At 41.1% G+C, this 19,227-nt stretch overlaps 1 protein-coding gene across 3 annotated transcripts in view; it reads right to left on the bottom strand.

Annotated features, from left to right (window-relative positions):
- Nucleotides 1-19,227, bottom strand: part of NELL1 (neural EGFL like 1) — a 987,615-nt gene that overhangs the window by 354,425 nt on the left and 613,963 nt on the right. For all 3 annotated transcript variants that reach the window (XM_081533742.1, XM_081533741.1, XM_081533740.1), the window contains one exon: nucleotides 11,790-11,912. In XM_081533742.1, coding sequence (XP_081389868.1) covers nucleotides 11,790-11,912 — 123 coding nt within the window. The remainder of the gene's footprint in view (nucleotides 1-11,789; nucleotides 11,913-19,227) is intronic.

Here is a 19,227-nt window from a genome sequence, read left to right as displayed (position 1 = left end):
CTGATGCGAAGAACTGACTCATTGGAAAAGACCCTGATGCTGGGAAAGATTGAAGGCAGGAGGAGAAGGGGACGACAGAGGATGAGATGGTTGGATGGCATCACCAACTCAATGGACATGAGTTTGAGTAAGCTCCAGGAGCTGGTGATGGCCAGGGAAGCCTGGCATGCTGCAGTCCATGGGGTCACAAAGAGTCGGACATGACTGAGCAACTGAGCTGAACTGATCATGATTGGTCAACAAGAAAATAAGAACACTATATCACTAAAAGTATGATTTAATAGAAAAACCTATAATCACTTTTTAAAATCCAGATGCATATCAGAACTGTCTTGAAATCTTTTGAAGAATACAAATGCCCAGGTATTGCTTTATTTTCTCCAGAGCTCTAGATGTTTCTAATGAGCAGTCATGTTTAAAAACAACTGGACTATATAATGATCTTTTACTTTTATATAGTTTGCTTCACTTTTTCTATTTCATATTCAGTGCTCCCATTTCATTTAATTTGCTTTCCAATTTCTCCATATATTCTTATTTTCTGATGTTCTTTCTTAAGCTTTTACAAAGCATAGTAGAAAAATTTTGTGTACATAAATATAAACGATATATATAATACATATTTTAGAAAACTTATGAATTTTTGCCCAACTAAAAATTTATAACATTTTTATTCTGCTTGTTTGACTTAGTATGAATAGAATGCTATATTTCTAACTAAAACATAGATATGCGATAAGCAACAAAGGTTTGCTATAGAGCACAGGGAACTATAGTCAATAACTTGTAATAACCTATACTGGAAAATAATATATGTGTATATGTATAACTGAATCACTTTGCTGTGTACCTGAAACATAAGTCAACTATACTTCAATAATATATATATATATATATATATTTAAAGAAAAAGGATTTGAATCAATATAAGCCTCTAAAGTAACATTAAGACGTTTCTGGGCCAAGCAGACCCAGCATCAGAACCTGTTCTAGGCTCCTGACTGCTTAGCTTTCATAATGCAATAGTCATCAAGAAGAATCAGATCTACGCATACTAATCTCGCCTTAAAATATGGCATCCATCCAGGTACTAGACTTTTTCAGTTTTACAAAAGGTAAATGCCCTTTGCGTATATTCTGAGTTGAGATGGGTATGTCAAGTATAACTGGTGCCACCTATAAAAGTACCACTTGTGAAATACTTTAGATATTTTGCAAATAATTGCTCCCCTAACAGATCATCACCGAGCAGAGAGCCTACAGATCAACTTTGGCATCTTTCCATAATGTTGCCTGAAGGAAGTCTCCTGGTCCATTGAGAATTATTCCTTAGGAAAGAAAGACAGTCTTATCTTGATTTTTCACCAGAAAGTCAATGTTCAGTAGCCTGTTTTAAAATAAAATCGACTGATATATACTTATATGGCTCTGCTAATCTCATGAGTTATTTTGGATATGACAATTACGAATAACACATATCTATGTAACTCACCAAAGTGCAAACTCAAAATGCACTCAAAAGAATCAACACTTGTCTAAGTGTCAGATTTCCACTCCCTTTGAGATACAAGCTGGTTTAATGTTTTTCCCTTAAGCCCCTAGGGATGCAGTTATGTCGACTGGACTGCAAACTTTAAAAGGTAAGCACTGACTTTGGTAAGTGATGGAAAGTGCTTTAAGTGCATCCAAGAGACTCTTTTTTGCCCAGGAAAAAATGCACTTGAAGGGAGAGGATATGAAAAGACTACAACAAGGTCTTCCTTGTTAAGTCAAAATAACACAACCAGTATTTTGCAACTTGCACCACACAAACTTCCCTTTTGTACCTGTCTTCTGAATGCACCACTGTTCATTTCAAGACTGCAATACAGCTTCTGTATCTTTCTGCCTTTCTTTATCAAGCTGATGAACATAATGCCTCTTGATAGCTTAAACTATACCATCAGTTCTATTTTCAAGCTCCAGTCTCATCTTGTATAGGAAGCATTATTGAAATTTTAAGCATAATAATACATTCATGGGCCTAGAGACTCTTCCCTCTCTTTTAGAATTAAATCAGTATTATAAAGCATTCTTCCTACTCCCCTTAAGGACTGTAATACATACATACAGATCTAAACTTAGTAACAGTCCTTGGTAAGAATTTTCATGACAGTGAGTTTACAAACAAGGCTGAAGTTATTTTAGTGCTGCTTAATACTGCAGTACTGATACCACAATACTAATGCAACCATTATTATCAATCTACTTTTCTTAGCAATCATATCAATGCATCTGAAATAGGTTAGCATTTCTGGAGGTGGAATAGTGGAGGTGAGAGAGTCCTTGTCATGCTTTCTTCTCCAGGCCTCAGGCAGTGGAATGATTGTTTTCAATTTCTGCGCTTCCATACCCAAGTAACAGCTTTTCTCCTTTATGAGGAGAAATGTCTATTTAGCAAGTGTGATGAAGACTGGATCATGTGGGCCCCCAAGACCATGTCCGCAGCACAATGCAAGTCACCTCTTTCCTCAAGTCTCCTACATTCAGGCAGAGTAAGATCCCAGAACTGCCCACCTCTGTGCCGTCAGGGCTCTGCATCCTCTCTTCCAGCTCCTCCTCCTACAACTGACAGAGTAGGAGAGGGTGACTCTGAAATGGGGCCTGATGATCCTAGAGAGCCCAAGATACAGGCCACACTCTGATTCCCTTGCTGACCCACAACTATTTTCGACTGATTTAAAACTATAGGAAAGGAGAGGACCATGGTGACACTGTAAACCTCCAACATGTACTCAGAGTGAAAAAAAAAAAAACAAAACTCCATTTTTATGGAACAAAGTGATCTCAAGTTTATCTATAGTTGAAAGTTAAATGAGCAGCAAAGAAAAGGATTCCACGCAGTTTGGGGTCACACAGTGAAATACTAATCTGAGTCTCCTGAACATTTTCTATTATTCACGTATAGCCAGGACACAGTATGAAAAGGCAATGCCCCCTCCAAAAGCACGTGCCACACTGGGATGCTGCTGCTAAGTCGCTTCAGTCATGTCCGACTCTGTGCGACCCCATAGACGGCAGCCCACCAGGCTCCCCCATCCCTGGGATTCTCCAGGCAAGAATACTGGAGTGGGTTGCCATTTCCTTCTCCAATGCATGAAAGAGAAAAGTGAAAGGGAAGTGGTTAAGACGTGTCCGACACCTAGCGACCCCATGGACTGCAGCCTACCAGGCTCCTCCGTCCATGGGACTCTCCAGGCAAGAGTACTGGAGTAGGCTGCCATTGGCTTCTCTGACACTGGGATGGGCGGGTGGCTATGGAAATAGAAATTTCTCAGAATGTGAAGGGCAAAGCTGAATGCTTGGTAACCTGTCATGTTCCCCTTATTACCTGGCTCTCTCCAGCATGTTACATGCCTTCCGGCTCTAAACACAGCCCACATTAGAACTGCAGAATAAATAAGTGGATGAGTCTAAAAAGAGGCCAAATTAAAAAAAAAAAAAAAGTTGCTGAAATAGATGGAAAAAAATAAATGAAAATATTAACTGATGAAAAAAAATTAAAAAAGCAGCAGCAGCAGTCAACTTGGGCTGCTTAGTGTCTCTCAAAACAGGCTAAAGGATTTAATCATTTCTGGTATAATTATATTCAGTATCCACAGGATGTTCAGTATTTATGGGGCACTCAGTATCTGTAGGAATGAAACATAAAATAGAATGAATGAATTTTCTATGTACAACAGACAATGTCTTTGAACTTAAGTAGCAGGTCCATTGATGATTTTCTAAAACATTGAAACAGATATTGCACAAGCACTGGCTTTAAATTTTTAATTTTCCTTTGATTTTCTCACTGGTGGTCTAGATTCAGTAGTAATTAATACATCAAGCTACAAGAGCAGAGTTGATTTGTGTCAGATGAACTAGCCAGGTCTCATTTTGCATCATTACCTAATTACTGAGCACCCAGGAAGCACAAGGTCTCGAGTTGGCCTAACAAGTATGAACAGGATTTCAACCGGAATAAGAGGAGGAACAAATTCACTCCAGGATAATAAATGATCCCAAGGAGAGGAGAGGGGCATGAGGTCATCTGGATGTTCTGTTAGGAGTAAGGTTAGTTAACTCACAAGCATGACTGGTGAGGAAATGGGGGAAGATGATATTTTAAGAGATGAGGCTTGGAATATTCAGAGGCAGCCAAGCTGTCAAAGGGTCTTGAGAGCCTTGCTGAAGAGTTTAGGCTTTACTCCAAAGAACTCAGAAATATACTCACAACCCTCATCAATTTATCAATATGAATGTGTTTTTACAAATAGCCTTGGGTCTAAATGGGTCAAACCATCCCACAAAATCATTCAATCTTGCCTTGCACCATTCTTGCCAGCATTTTGTCTGCACACCTGAAGGCAGACTTCTAGACTGAGATCATCCTGAATTCTTCCTCATTCTGTTACCCACATTTCAAAACTCTGCTTAGAGTACTCTAAGTACTTTTGCCAAAGGCTTTCCTAGTCCCCTTGCTATTTTCCTTCAAAATCTTTGAATATCACTTCTCTGATTCACAGCCTAGCAGTTGACCAATTTTTATTATCTTCAGTGATATGTTATTAAAACAACTTTCCTTTTATTCTCCCTCTCCTTTCCTCTCATGTTGCCTTCAAGTCTCTGAAAGCATGTTTGTGCATGTGAGATACGTCTATTATTTATTAATTCAGGACTTCATTTACATCTTTAGTAGGAGGGGTCATACTAACCTTTCTGTCTATATCAAAACTTCTCTGGCCTTCTGCTCCCGACTGTGTATCTTTCTTGCACCATTGATCCAATATCCCCTCAAACAGAAATTTCTAGAAGCAGCCCCTCTGCACATGCACCTCAATGTAAGCATGCTCATAATAAATGAGTTTGGAGTACCATGACATTCTGAAGTGCCTTAAGAATTCACCTATGTTGCAGGAACTTCGACAGTGAATTGAAATTTATTGCAAAGATTTTCTTTGAAAGTCAGCCATCCATTAACAATCAGACTCAACATTAAAGTCAATTTGCACATCTACCTGTGGGAGCAATGATTTCCTCAAGCTTGGGGTAAGGCTCTAGAAGCTAGGTACCTCTTTGTCCCAGGTGGACTTTCACTTCCTTGTAAAATATTCTAGACAAACAAGTTCACGTTCCAACAGAAAGGCATCTTCATGTGTTTATTCATCAAGAAACTCTTGAGCAGTATAACATGCTTAGCTCTGTGCTAAATGCTGGTTAAACAGAGATGCACAGCCATGACCTCCAAATCAAGAGATGAGGCAACAGGCAACTGCAGCATGAGATTATAAAGCCTGCAGTAGTGTTTAAAGGGTTTCTTTGGAGCACAGAAGAGGGGTGCTCACCCAGACTGAGACCAAGGTGGTCTTCTTGGACTTAGAAGACTAGGAAAAACAAAACCACGTTGCCACAAAATATAAAGTACTTAAAGAGCCCCTTGCATGGTTCGAAAATAAACACTGGGCAACGGGTGGCTAATTAATCTGCTTCTCCAGAAAACAGAGGACATTGTGGGGACATCAGGAGTGTGAAACCAGTCCCTGTTTCCTGAAATTGTGGTGGGTTTTGAGCAAGGGCATCACACTAGCTTTGGAACGGACTCTAGAAAGACTATTCCCACCAAGGACATGGTTGTGACAGAGGAACAGATACTGAGGATGAGCCAATAAAATTCCCACTTAACCCAACAGCTCTGATTTTTCACTTAAACAATTTTGAATTTTGAGAAGTGGCTCCCTGCCTATCTTTCATTTAGTAAAGGTGAAACTAGAAACACAAACATTTTGCCACGTCTTACTAGAAATTCTTGGTGGATTCGGAGGTGGGGGAGGGAGGTACCTCTTTTCCATTTATCTGATTTCCTAGGAGTTATTTCCCCTTGGCCTCTTGCCCCTTCTTCTCATTTTCCCCCAGTTGTTGATGAGTGGAGAGAGGAACTGGACATGTGCAGTCTAGTTCTCTCCTCACTGTTGCTCTAGGAGTCAGGAGGCTCACCTGACTCCTCATCTTTATACAGGCTCACCTGTATAAAGATACACCCTTTATACCCTTTCTGGGTTGCCTCCTGCCCTAAACTTCATAGGAAGCCTTAGTAGAGATCCTCCATGAGGTGCCCTGGTTCAATTGTGACTGGCTGCATAAATCGGCCTAATTTGGGTATTAAGTATTATGAATATTATTGTCACATACATAAGCCATGTTCTCTGGCATCATCTTTACCAATATTCATATTAACATTCTGGGCTCCACTGGCTTGATTTCTTCATCTGCCTCCTAACTGATTCTCAATGCAGCTGGGGGGAAAACAAGGGTGTCATTTTTAGGCTCTCCTCAAACCCTGACAGTGATCATAATAAATTAGTGTAATGATCCCCAAGAGATTACCCATCTCAGGTATGCTGATAAGGCCAATGTTTTGAACCTACAAAACAGAGGATCTGACTCTCAGCGACATGGACAAACCAGAAGCCAGACTGTAATGAGGGTATGAAGCCAACCCACAAAGTAGCAGCAAGGGGACAGAAGGAGCAAGTTCCCACAGCAGCCCAGCTCCTGGACACCTGATCCTGGGTCCCAGGCACCATTTTGTTTCAGGTTCTATGACCCGCCTGGAATGCTCACGAATGCTGATAGACAGGTGTTACTTCACAAGCATGGAACCAGCACAGTTGCACAGAACCGCCAATTCAGAAGGGAATGAGAATTCATGTTCTGTGGTCACCATCTTCAAGTTCTTAATAATTCCATCTTTGAGTTTAAGCTTTCTAAGTGAGGTTCAATGGGACAGAGTAACACACGTCGGGACTCCCCAGCACAATTCTCAATTCTTCCTCCCTCTCCAGGATGGGTTCTCAGCTCTCTGTAGCCCAGTCTCTCAGTGAAGTAACAACTGCCACCCTGTGTCTCCAGCAGGGTCCTGCACACAGACAGGGGGAGGGCAGGGTTTGGATATGCAGGCTCTGGGGGTTTCCAGGTGGAGCATGGTTGTGCCACCCCCAGCCCCCAGCAGGCGGCGTGCAGGGGCAGTCCTCAGTGATCTAGGGACCCAGTGGGGAGACTACAGTCCCCTGGGCTGCCCATCGGCTGTGGATTGGGTCAGCGGGCTCAAGGGAAGGGCAGATAGCTGGCTCAGCTTCCCTGCCCAACCAGGTCATAGCACCTCGGTCAGGGCACATGGGAGCCCTGCAGTCAGGGGGCCAGGGGCATGTGCCAAGTGGGTGTGTAGGGGGTGGCCCTGAAGTGCCTCTCGAGGTCTGCACTCGTCCTAGGAGTACCACCATGGCCAAAGGAGTGACATTAAATAGTAAACAAAAACACCATGATAGGTTGAGAAAGAGACCCCAGAAGAAAGGCAAAAGCTGTATGATTTCATTCCTTTAAAGACCAGATTTTTCCTACTTTTTTTTTTTAACAAGGATCCCACACTCATCTCACCCCGAGCTCTGCAAATTACAACTAGTCCTGCCAGGAGATTTCTCTGACCTGCAGTAAGTGGAGTCCTAACACATAATATGTCTTCCACACGGCTCTGTATTTTGAGTAATTCTTTATAAGCCTCTTCCACATGAGACAGTACCATTTTGTAAATTGTTCAACTGGCTTGGAAGCATTTGCTCAAATCCTCTTCCCAAACTGAACAGCAGAATCTCTCTGGACCTTGTTTTATTTGCCTCTTGCTCCTTTGATACCACAAGCTACACTCCAGACACAGTATTCACACTCACTGTATGTTTATGAAACCAGTGTCAATATTATCAGTCATTAAGACAAGAATGTTTTCAAGCATCATCACATCTTATCCAGCTCTAATGATAGACAATACAGAAGGCTTAGACCATCAGCAATTTATCGACAGCTGCCTGCTTAAAGCTACCTTCAGTTCTAGGTTAATGCGGGAGGGCGGAAGCAGATAAATACTCTTCCACAGACAACCCCAAACTTTACGTCCGGTTATATAAATCTGATTTGCAACAGTTTGCAAGTACTGTTTCCATTTAACCTCAAATGCCAAAATATTCAACAACACATGTTGCATAGTCTAAATTTTTTTGTCTGTTTATCAAGAATGTGAACTTTAAAATATAGATTGTAGAAAAAAGAGGGGAAGAGACAGAGCAATGAGAGTTTCTAGTTGAAGAGAGAGAGAGAGAGGAAGAGAGAGAAGGTGAGAGTGTGTGTGTTAAATGATCAACAGCCAGAGAGGAAGAGGGAGATGTAGGGGAGAAAGAAAGAAAAGGGAGACAAATGGAAAGAAAAAGAAAGAGGAAGGTTAGGGGGAGGAAAGAAACTAAAAGCAGTCACAATCACTAGGTTTAATCAGATTCAGCTATGACTTATTCAAGATTTACCCCTGAAATAGAACAATACCATCAACCTCCCAGGGTTATGGTGGGAATTAAGTGAGATAACATACGTGAACACACCCTCAAGGTATCTTGCACATAGTTGGTGATTGTTGTGGAAGCTGCTACTGCTGCATCGCTTCATTCGTGTCTGACTCTGTGCGACCCCACAGACAGAAGCCCACCAGGCTCCGCTGTCCCTGGGATTCTCCAGGCAAGAACACTGGAGTGGGTTGCCATTTCCTTCTCCAATGCATGAAAGTGAAAAGTGAAAGGGAAGTCGCTCAGTCGTGTCCGACTCTTCGCGACCCCATGGACTGCAGCCTACCAGGCTCTTCTGTCCATGGTATTTTCCAGGCAAGAGTACTGGAGTGGGGTGCCATTGCCTTCTCCCTGTTGAAGCTAGGAGAGTATTTTTCCATCTCCGTGAGAAAAAGACAACAAACCAAAACTCCTTACGTGGGCATCAGTCACCAGGAAAGCCCATCTAAGAGAATTTGCACTAATTAGCATTGTTCAAGAAACTGTTGCCTCGCGTTTTGCTTGTTAATAGAAGCGTTAGCAATGTTCATTTCTACCCAGATGTAGCCAATTCCATGAACAACACCACGTCTAGGAAAGCTTTAAACGTTAAAGAAAAAAAAAAAGGAATTAGTTCAAGCTGTCTGATTCTCCTGGTCCAACTCCTACTATAAATGATTCAGTTACAAGTAGAAAGCTCAACAATAAAATGTCTGCCTTGAAACAGACAAACAGTTGGGTACTTCAGTCACAAGGCTGAGATTCAAGCCAACTCATGGACTGCCTTTTCCTTGTCCTTCATTGTTGTACCACCAATAATACTGTCTTCACTTTTATAGCATTTGATAGTTTAAAACAGTGATATACCATTCCTTTAATAATTCTTTGCAATAACACTCTTGGATAAATGTTGATGGTGATTTGACCCAATTGGAGTATGTAAAAGTACAGAAGTGACAACCCACCAGTAAGGAAATCAGGTCTAAACCCCACCTTGCCAAATACTTTGTCAAATTTTTCATCTCCGCTGCAATGCCTCCCCACACAACCCTGATGGAATGCAGGATTCTCCTGATTTTATTGAGGTTAACATGACTGACCATGCAAATTACGTTAAGAAAATTATTATCCCTAATTTATAATTTTGGGGGAAGATGTATTTTCAGAGTCTGTGGACACCAGGAATATTATTTGAACTCATTATTTTTTGCAGTGGGGGCTTGCAAATCCCGCAAAAGGTGAAGCCACCACCTAGCACAAATGGCAAGAGAGGGATTGGCAAACAAACTCACTCACCTGCTACAACCACTATCATTTTATGAGGTAAGATCATTCTGAACAAAAGGAATTAAGATCAATTCCCTGCGTTGCTCCTCAGATTTACAGCATGAGATCACATGCACCAGCAGGGGCTTGATATTTCGTGGAATTATATAATGTTTACGTTCCTTTTTTGTTTTGTTTTAGAAATATATTCAAGTCTTCTTTTAAAAACTGAGCACTAGTTTCTTTATTGGCCTCATGGAACTTTTTTAAAAACATACAACTATTATATATATAAATACCCACTAGAGGAGACACAAACAATACTGAATTCATAGCAATAAGTGAATGTTCTTTTTCACCCATCCCCATGGTTAATAAGGTAAACAGTCTGCATGGTTGCCATGTCACTGCATTTACATAAATATATGTATAGATATTTATAAATAATAAATTAGCCAAGTGATGATACTAAATGTACTTTCCTGTAACTTGGTTTTATTTCCTTTTTTTTTCCTCAAAAGTATGTCTTTTAGTATGAGTGTGTATATACATGTGCACACGTGAGTGCATACATATGCTCAGAATTTCAAACCACTGTATTGTATTCCATGAAACAATACTCCAAATACATTAAATCATTCTACTACTGCCGGACACTTGGGCTGTTTTTGGTTTTCAGTGAATACAAATAATGTAGCGAAAATATCTCTGTACATGCATTTTTTTCTCCCTCAAAAGCATATACTTAGAACATACTTCAAGAAGTAAAATCAATGGAATCAAGAGAATCTCTCTAAGACCCTTCAGATTTACTTTAAAAGTAGATTGATTTTGTCAAATCGCCATTAAAAACTTTTACCCATTTACCTCTTAGTCATGCATTAGGCTGTTTATCCCAACCTCACTGAGACAGAATACAATCAATATTATAAGATTCTCCTCTAATCTAATGCATGAATATGGTGACTTAGTCACGGTATATTATTTCTCATCATCAGTATGTCATCTCTGCAGAAGAATACTGCTAGAGTGCTGTGTGTCCTTGAGTAAGGTACTTAATCTTTCTGTGTCTCAATATGGAGACCTCTAAAATGGGGAGAATAATAATATCTAACTCAAAGGGTTATTTCCTGGTTTGTTTTTTGTTGTGTTTTTCTTTTTTTAATATGGATCTTGCCTCTGTTTCAGTGTGACATCTGTTTCCTCTTTGGCTGATCCAGTCAGTGAATGATCGCTGACGCTTACAGTGCGCCGGGTACCATTCTAGTTGATGGGAAAAGAGCGGGGAGACATGACCGAGTGGTCTTCACAGAGCTTCTGAGGAGACAGATAATACAGGAGTATAAACACATCAATGTATAATGTTCTGAGAGGCTGGGTTAGTTAAGAAAAATAAAGGAGGGTATGGGACTGAGAAATACTAGAGGTCTGTTTCTGAGAGACTGATCAGATTAAGTCTCTGAGGCAGAGACTTGAGGAGAGACCTGAAGGAAAGGAGCCTGGAGGCAGGGTGGGGGAGCACAGCCCCAGACAGGGATGCGGCTGGCATGGGCAGGAACAGCGAGGAATAAGGCGCTGGTGCAGAGAGAGTGCAGGGGAGAGAAGAGAGAAAAGCTGAGAGGAGTCAGGGACCAGACTGACTGTTCCCATTAGACAGGAGGAGTAATGGGAATTTATCCTGAATGCAGACAAAAGCCAGAGCCCTGACCTCTGAATTGTTCCAAACCCAGGGAGGGGCTGAAACCTTCAGCATCATATCCCAGCAGATACCTGGAGTGAGGCCACAAGCGGGGCCCTCTTGCTGTCTGAGCAGGGCTCTCAGAGAACAGACGCCCACCTCAGCCACCAGCGCATCCATCACAAACACAAGCCAACAGACAAAGCTGAAGGCAGCCATCAAGATACGGGACCATGCCCTGACCCACAAGCATATCTTCTTCCTTCTATCCCAAAGTCAGACTCAGAGCATCTTTATTCTTCTCTGATGCACAGGGCCCCTGCCCGCTGACCCCACCAGAGACAGGAACCCTGGCCTGGGTCAGTCACCAGAAGGACACAAAGGACCTGTCATAGGAGCACCCAGAGCCGGGCAGGGGGTGCAGCTCACAGGCAGCTTCACCCCTACGGCCACCAGCCTACCTCTGCAGACGGTCCCGTTGCCCACGTAGCCTGGTTTGCAGGTGCAGCTGTGCCCCTGGACGGCGTTGGTGCAGATGGCATTCTCATCGCAGTTGTGCTGCCCGCTGCCACAGTCGTCGTGCTCTGTGGGCAGGGTAAGAAAGAGAGACAGCTTTTCGTAAGATGGAATCTCTGACATTGGCAAAGGGAGCTAGAACCCACCAGGTAAGAATGCAAGTGACTACCATGCATTGGGACTTTGACATCTCAACAACTCTAGAAGATGTATGTTATTATCCTCATTTTGCACCGAAACAGACTGAGTGTCAGAGAAGTCAAGAGATTTATCCAAGTGACAATGACTGCTAAGTGCTGCTCTAAGGTCACTGCTTCTTTCATGGCTGCAAAGGTTTCTGCAGAGGCTCCAAAGCCAGGTTCTCAAGGGGTGAGGGGGAGGGGTGTTCAATGCTGCATCTTTTCTTCCTCCTAGAAACATTTGACAATGTCTGAGGATACGCTTGGTTGTCGTGCTTTGAGAAAGGTGATGTTATTGGCATCTAGTGGATGGAGGGCAGGGATGCTGCTAAGCGTTCAACAATGCCCAGGACAGTGCACCACAACAAAGAATTCAACCAGTCTGAGATGTCAACAGTCCCAAGGATGGGAAACCTTCCTGTAAAGTTGAGAAAAAGAAAAGGAAAAGAAACAAACCCACAAGAGAGAGTCCATGGCTTCTTAAGAACATGTTGGCTGGAAACCTTGGAAGCTTCCTGGGTAAAATCTGCAACTGGCCTTCATACAAAGAGAGCAAGGAGAGACCAAAGAAAGAGGCAGACACTCCAGACTGCTAGACACAGATTTAATAAGCAAGGGGACTTACATATGAGGCTGGTCTTGGGTGGCTGCAAGATCAGTAGATCTCTGCACTTGCCCCACAGAATCTTAAAAGTTTATATATATAGAGGCCTTAATGGGGTTCAGTCATGTATTACATCCTGATGGTCTCAACAATGCCTTGCTCTTTCAAGGTTGTGTCCTTGAAACAGCTCTCACTGTGGGAATAGTGGCCAGAATATATATTACAAGGACAGGGACTGCATGTGGAGGCTCTGATTGCCAGGGTCCAGCTCGTGGTCCAACCACCTGTCATATCCTCTCAATATCCTTCTCCAAAAGAACAAGGAGGGTAAAACTAAGAAGGAAGGCCCAGCAAATACAGCCTGTCAGAGGAGCACTAACCATTTTCGCAGGGTTCAGAATTTAATTACTGTTCTGATGCCTAATGTGTAGTAATATGGTTACACATATTCAAATAGCCACTGCATCCTTAATTCACAAGACACAGGGGAAAGTATATCTAACAATATGAAATGGACTGAAACCGATTCCAAGTTAGAAATAAGATTTCACAGATAACTACACTCTCCCCTCATCACTGGGAAGTTTTAATATTCATCTAGATGACTTCTTCGTAAATAAATAACATGAGAAAGTTTATGCCCTTTACTCCCTTTAACATCTGCTACTATGACTTAGAAATTTTAAGGAGAAAAATCAAGTAGGGTTATTGAAGTCATAAAAGACTATAAAACAAGAGTTGAAATCCCAGCTAGAAACCTCAAAGAAAACAACACTAACTGAACAAAACTAAACACTCAATATAGTTTGTTAAACAAACAATTAGATCAATGTAGCCATCAAGTGAAATAATGTCTATCTTCACTAATTTTTTATTTTAAATTTCCTAACAGGGACTAGGTTAAAGAGTCCTAGAGAAAAGTTAAATTCTGCAAAGTAGAGCTGTTTCAGTCACGCACAAGCAATAAGGTCAAGTAGATAACATGCCCATTGTTCTTAACACCTTGCATTTTTTCAAAGAAAATTTTTCTTAAGGCCAGAAGACCAACTCAAACTGTCAAAGAGACATGTGCACAGGTTAGCAAGCAGTGTAAGGAGAGATTTATGAAGACACACTTCTGGTCAGTGCTCAAATCATCTTCAGGTTGTCCCAGAAATAGTAGAGCCCTGTGTATGTCCGACCACGTTTACAGACCTAGCAAGCACATCATATGTACAGGTGCAATACCAGAAGACGTTAGGAACACAGAAAAGTCTAAGAATAAAGGGTTAGACTCCAAGAGTTTTCAATATACTTATTTAAAGCCACTTAATAAATAATTATTAGAGTCTGTATTGGGAATATAAATGAGTAGATATGGTCCCTGCTCACATGAACATTTTAATAGAGGTCATCAGATAGCAATATGTCACTAACCAGAACAAAAGGGAGAAGCGATAAGAGTTATAAGCAGGAGACCTTATCTTTTATCATATAAACAGAACATAGTTTAGAGTGGAGGGGGACTTTGCTAATAACTGCACTGGAATAAGAGGCATAACTCAGAATGACCTCGGCAAACAGGCATGTGTGCCCATGCTGGTGACGAGAAACAAAGATAAACAGAAAATAAGTTCACCAGAGGGAAGAAATGCCTTCTCATAGGCAGAAAATTTTCTTGAAAGACATAGTATTTGAACTAGCCTTTTAAAAACGGTCATGTTTTTCTCAGCCAGAAATGCTCAAGAAGGGCACTCCAGGTAAAACAACAGTGTGGTGAAATGTGTGATTTCCAGAATCATACATTTCAGAAGTCTGGTCCATTGTCTTTCCGGTCTCCAACCGTCCCACTCCCATCAGCAGCTTAATAAACGCATACATAACAAATAGAATTGAAAGATACTGAAAATGTACAATATAATAATTTGATATACATTCAGAAAGGATTGCTCCATTGGGTTAATTAACACACCTATCCTGTTATCACTGAGGAAGGCTTTTTTACCTCTCCTTGCTATTTATTCTTGGGAACTTTGCATTCAAATGGGTATATCTTTCCTTTTCTCCTTTGCTTTTCACTTCTCTTCTTTTCACAGCTATTTGTAAGGCCTTCTGAGACAGTCATTTTCCTTCTTTGCATTTCTTTTGCTTGGGGATGGTCTTGATCCCTGTCTCCTGTACAATGTCACGAACCATTCTTTGGCAATGCCAAAGAATGCTCAACTACCGCACAAATGCACTCATCTCATTCCACACACTAGTAAAGTAAGGCTGAAAATTCTCCAAGCCAGGCTTCAATAATATGTGAACCATGAACTACCAGATGTTCAAGCTGGTTTTAGAAAAGGCAGAGGAACCAGAGATCAAATTGCCAACATCTGCCTGATCATCAAAAAAGCAAGAGAGTTCCAGAAAAACATCTATTTCTGCTTTATTGACTATGCCAGAGCTTTTGACTGTGTGGATCACAACAAACTGTGGAAAATTCTGAAAGAGATGGGAATACCAGATCATCTGACCTGTCTCTTGAGAAACCTGTATGCAGGTCAGGAAGGAACAGTCAGAACTGGACATGGAACAACAGACTCGTTCCAAATAGGAAAAGGAGTATGTCAAGGCTATATATTGTCACCCTGCTTATTAAACTTACATGCAGAGTACATCATGAGAAATGCTGGGCTGGATAAAGCACAAGCTGGAATCAAGATTGCCGGGAGAAATAACAATAACCTCAGATATGCAGATGACACCACCCTTATGGCAGAAAGCAAAGAAGAACTAAAGAGCCTCTTGATGAAAGTGAAAGAGGAGAGGGAAAAAGTTGGCTTAAAGCTCAACAATCAGAAAACTAAGACTATGGCATCTGGTCCCATCACTTCATGGCAAATAGATGGGGAAACAATGGAAACAGTGGCAGACTATTTTTTTGGACTCCAAAATCACTGCAGATGGTGATTGCAGCCATGAAATTAAAAGACGCTTGCTCCTTGGAAGAAAAGTTATGACCAACCTAGACAGCATACTAAAAAGCAGAGATATTACTTTGCCAACAAAGATCTGTCTAGTCAAAGCTATGTTTTTTCCAGTAGTCACGTACAAATGTGAGAGTTGGACTATAAAGAAAGCTGAGCACCGAAGAATTAATACTTTTAAACTGTGGTGTTGGAGAAGACTCTTGAGAGTCCCTTGGACTGCAAGGAGATCCAACCAGTCCATCCTAAAGAAAATCAGTTCTGAATAGTTTGGCTACCTGATGCGAAGAGCTGACTCATTTGAAAAGACCCTGATGCTGGGAAAGATTGAAGATAGAAGGAGAAGGGGATGACAGAGGATGAGATGGTTGGATGCCATCACTGACTCAATGGACGTGAGTTTGAGTAAACTCTGGGAGTTGGTGATGGACAGGGAGGCCTAGCGTGCTGCAGTCCATGGTGTCGCAAAGAATCAGACATGACTGAGCAACTGAACTGAATTGATCCTGTTATCTCCCAATATTCTTGATGCAAAGCCCCTTCTCTGATGAGGTAGCCTTATCACTATCTTGCAAGTGTGTAAGTTAATTACTACCTCTCTAGCTTGTCATGAGTTTCCTGGACTCAAAGTACTCTCACAATGAAGTGAAAAATCTATGCCCTTGCCTGGCTTCAAATACCATTTCATATGAACACTCTTGCCATGCAGGCTTCCATGTGCTCTTGACACCATATGAAATTAACCCATCTTGGAGCTTTTAATAAATTTAATATCTTTTATCACTTTGGAGGCAATGATATCACAATATATGGTGATGAGATTTGCAAGTTTTATCATGACTGCCCTATGAACTAGTTAACTTTGAGAAGACAAACTATAGCAAATCTTCTATAACCCAGACTTTACTTCCCTCTACTTGACATGTGCTGTGCTAAGTCACTTCAGTCGTGTCAGACTCTTTGCAACCGCATGGACTGTAGCCTACCAGGCTCCTCTGTCCGTGGGATTCTCTAAGCGAAAATACTGGAGTGGGTTGCCATGCCCTCCTCCAGGGGATCTTCCCAACCCAGGATCAAACCCAGGTTTCTTTTGTCTCCTGCATTGCCAGGTGTATTCTTTACCACTAGCTCCACCTGGGAAGCCCTACTTCACATAGTAATAGTGAACCCAGAGTGCCCAGCATTGGGCTAAATGGTGGCAGTAGTGGTTTAGTTACTAAGTTGAGTCTGACTTCTGTGACCCCATGGACTGCAGCCCACCAGTTTCTCTGTCCATGGGATTTCCCAAGAATACTGGAGTGGGTTTCCATTTCCTTCTCCAACTGAGCTAAACATTATCATATATGTGTCATTTAATTCTCCCAAAAACCACATGAGATAGGCTCATTTTTACAATGAAGGAATGAAGACATTGTTAAATTTAAAGATTGCATTATTAAATACTCTAACATCATATAACTACTAAGTGGAGGAGTTTGGACTTGTGACTCTAGACACTGGGGAAGTGATCCCATGATGCCAAGAATAAAGACCGTTTTTTTCCTGTACTGGCCCCAAATACCCACTGAAAATTCAATCTATCCTCAAAGGACAAGGTTTTCAAAACATTCCCCCCTTATTATCTTCAGTCATGCCTAAGTTTTCAAAGTAATCAGCACCTTCAAAACTATGTTTGACAGAGATGGCCACAGAAGAAATGGTCTCCTCCTAAAAATCTCAAATCCCCTTCCAGCTGCTGGAGATACTGTAGACAGTGTGAGACAAGCATTTGTGAGAGGTGGCAGGACATAGAGGCAAGAGGCTCTAGAAGCACACAGCCTGGGTTAGATGATCCTGGATATGGCACTTACTAGCTATAGGCATTAGAGTGACTCAAACAGCCAGTGTCTTCTTAGTTTACATATGTAAAATGTGAATAGGATACAATCCATCTCCTAGGGTTGTGATGAGGACTCAGTTAATATAGATATGATATTTATTACAGCATTGTAACTAGTAAGTGCTCAATAAGTGTAAACTATTATATTATCACTGTTACTACTACTACTAGTAATAGTATTACTCCTATTTTTCCCACTACTATTAGTTACTTGTGAGCAGACTTCATTGTTGAATGGCGGTTAATGTGGTTAACAAAACTTTCTTTAAGGAATGGAAGTTCAGGCAGGAAAGCTGTGAACAGATAGAACTCTGAATACACTTAAATTAGAATACCTCTTTGAAGATATTGGGCTTCCCTGATAGCTCAGTTGATAAAGAATCTGCCTCCAATGCAGGAGACCTCAGTTCAATTTCTGGGCTGGGAAGATCTGCTGGAGAAGGGATAGGCTACCCACTCCAGTATTCTTGGGCTTCCCTTGTGGCTCAGCTGGTAAAGAATCTGTCTGCAATGCAAGAGACGTGGGTTCGATGCATGGGTTAGGAAGATCCCCTGGAGAAGGGAATGGCTACCCACTCCAGTATTCTGGCCTGGAAAATTCCACGGACTCTATAGTCCATGGGGTCACAAGGAGTTGGACAGGACTGAGTGACTTTCACTTTCACTTTTAAAGATATTAAACAAAGAAATATTTGCTTAGCTTCAATTATAGTTCCCAAGAAACAAGACTATAGATTGGGAAGGTGAAGGGTTTATGTTTAGGATTATTGACATACAAACCAGCATGATTGTAGTAAATTTGGAGTATCAAACCTTTCAGGACAAAGAACTAATGATTTTGGCATCAAACTCTCCATACTGATGATAATTATTGTTATGCTGGCTAGTATTTAATTTAATTAATATTTAATTAATTAGTTGGCTGATACTTAATGAGTACTCATTAAACATTGTCATTATTACATGAATCCTTTCTCCTTTCTCCTCTTTTTCATGGGATGGCTCAGAAGGACTTCCATCCACTTCTGTAGCATTGTAATCAATAGCCATTTTCAATTAACACACTTTTTCTTTGTGAATTAAGCAGGATCCAAACAAGCTACTGAAACAGTCACTTCAGCTGTGACTGCAAATGTCTTACATTTGGGATCTGACTGGCTACAGCTTCACTTTGTTCAAAGTAATCTAGTTTGCATTTTATAAAAAAAAAATGTAATAGTGACCTCACTGGGATATGCCGAGCAGGTCTTATATTTCACAGATGAAATTAGAGTTTGGCATCTGTATATAGATAGTAAGTTGTATGTCAAAGACTCTAACTCTAATATCCTCATTCTTTCTCCTGCATTCTTTCCAAACCCCGGAGTATTATGAAGCTATTCAGATATCTACAATGTTGGTCACAATGTAGATAATTTCTTTTACCTTAAAAAAACAAAAAAAACCACAAAAAACTACTGACTTACAGGAAGCTGCAAAAGTAGTACAAAGTGTCCCTTATCTCCTTCACCCAGTTTCTCTCCATAGTGCCATGTTATACAGCAGTAGCGTCATATCTAAACCAGAAAACTGGCATTCGTGTATCACTGTTAAGTAGTCTACAGAACTATCCAGTTCATACCATGTTTTCCAATGCAATCATGTTTTGTTTATGTACATATGGGTGTAGTTGTAAGCAATATTAACTTGGTATAAATTTGCGTAACCACAACCACCACAATCATGCTATGTCTTTGTGTTTGTACCTATCCACACTATCCCTCACTACCC

The sequence above is a fragment of the Giraffa tippelskirchi genome, chromosome 10 (genome assembly GCF_054371585.1).
Source record: "Giraffa tippelskirchi isolate mGirTip1 chromosome 10, T2T-mGirTip1v1.2.pri, whole genome shotgun sequence".
NCBI classification, from domain to species: Eukaryota; Metazoa; Chordata; class Mammalia; order Artiodactyla; family Giraffidae; genus Giraffa; species Giraffa tippelskirchi.
The sequence above is the reverse complement of the archived record's forward strand: the minus strand, read 5'-3'. Positions and strand labels throughout refer to the sequence as shown.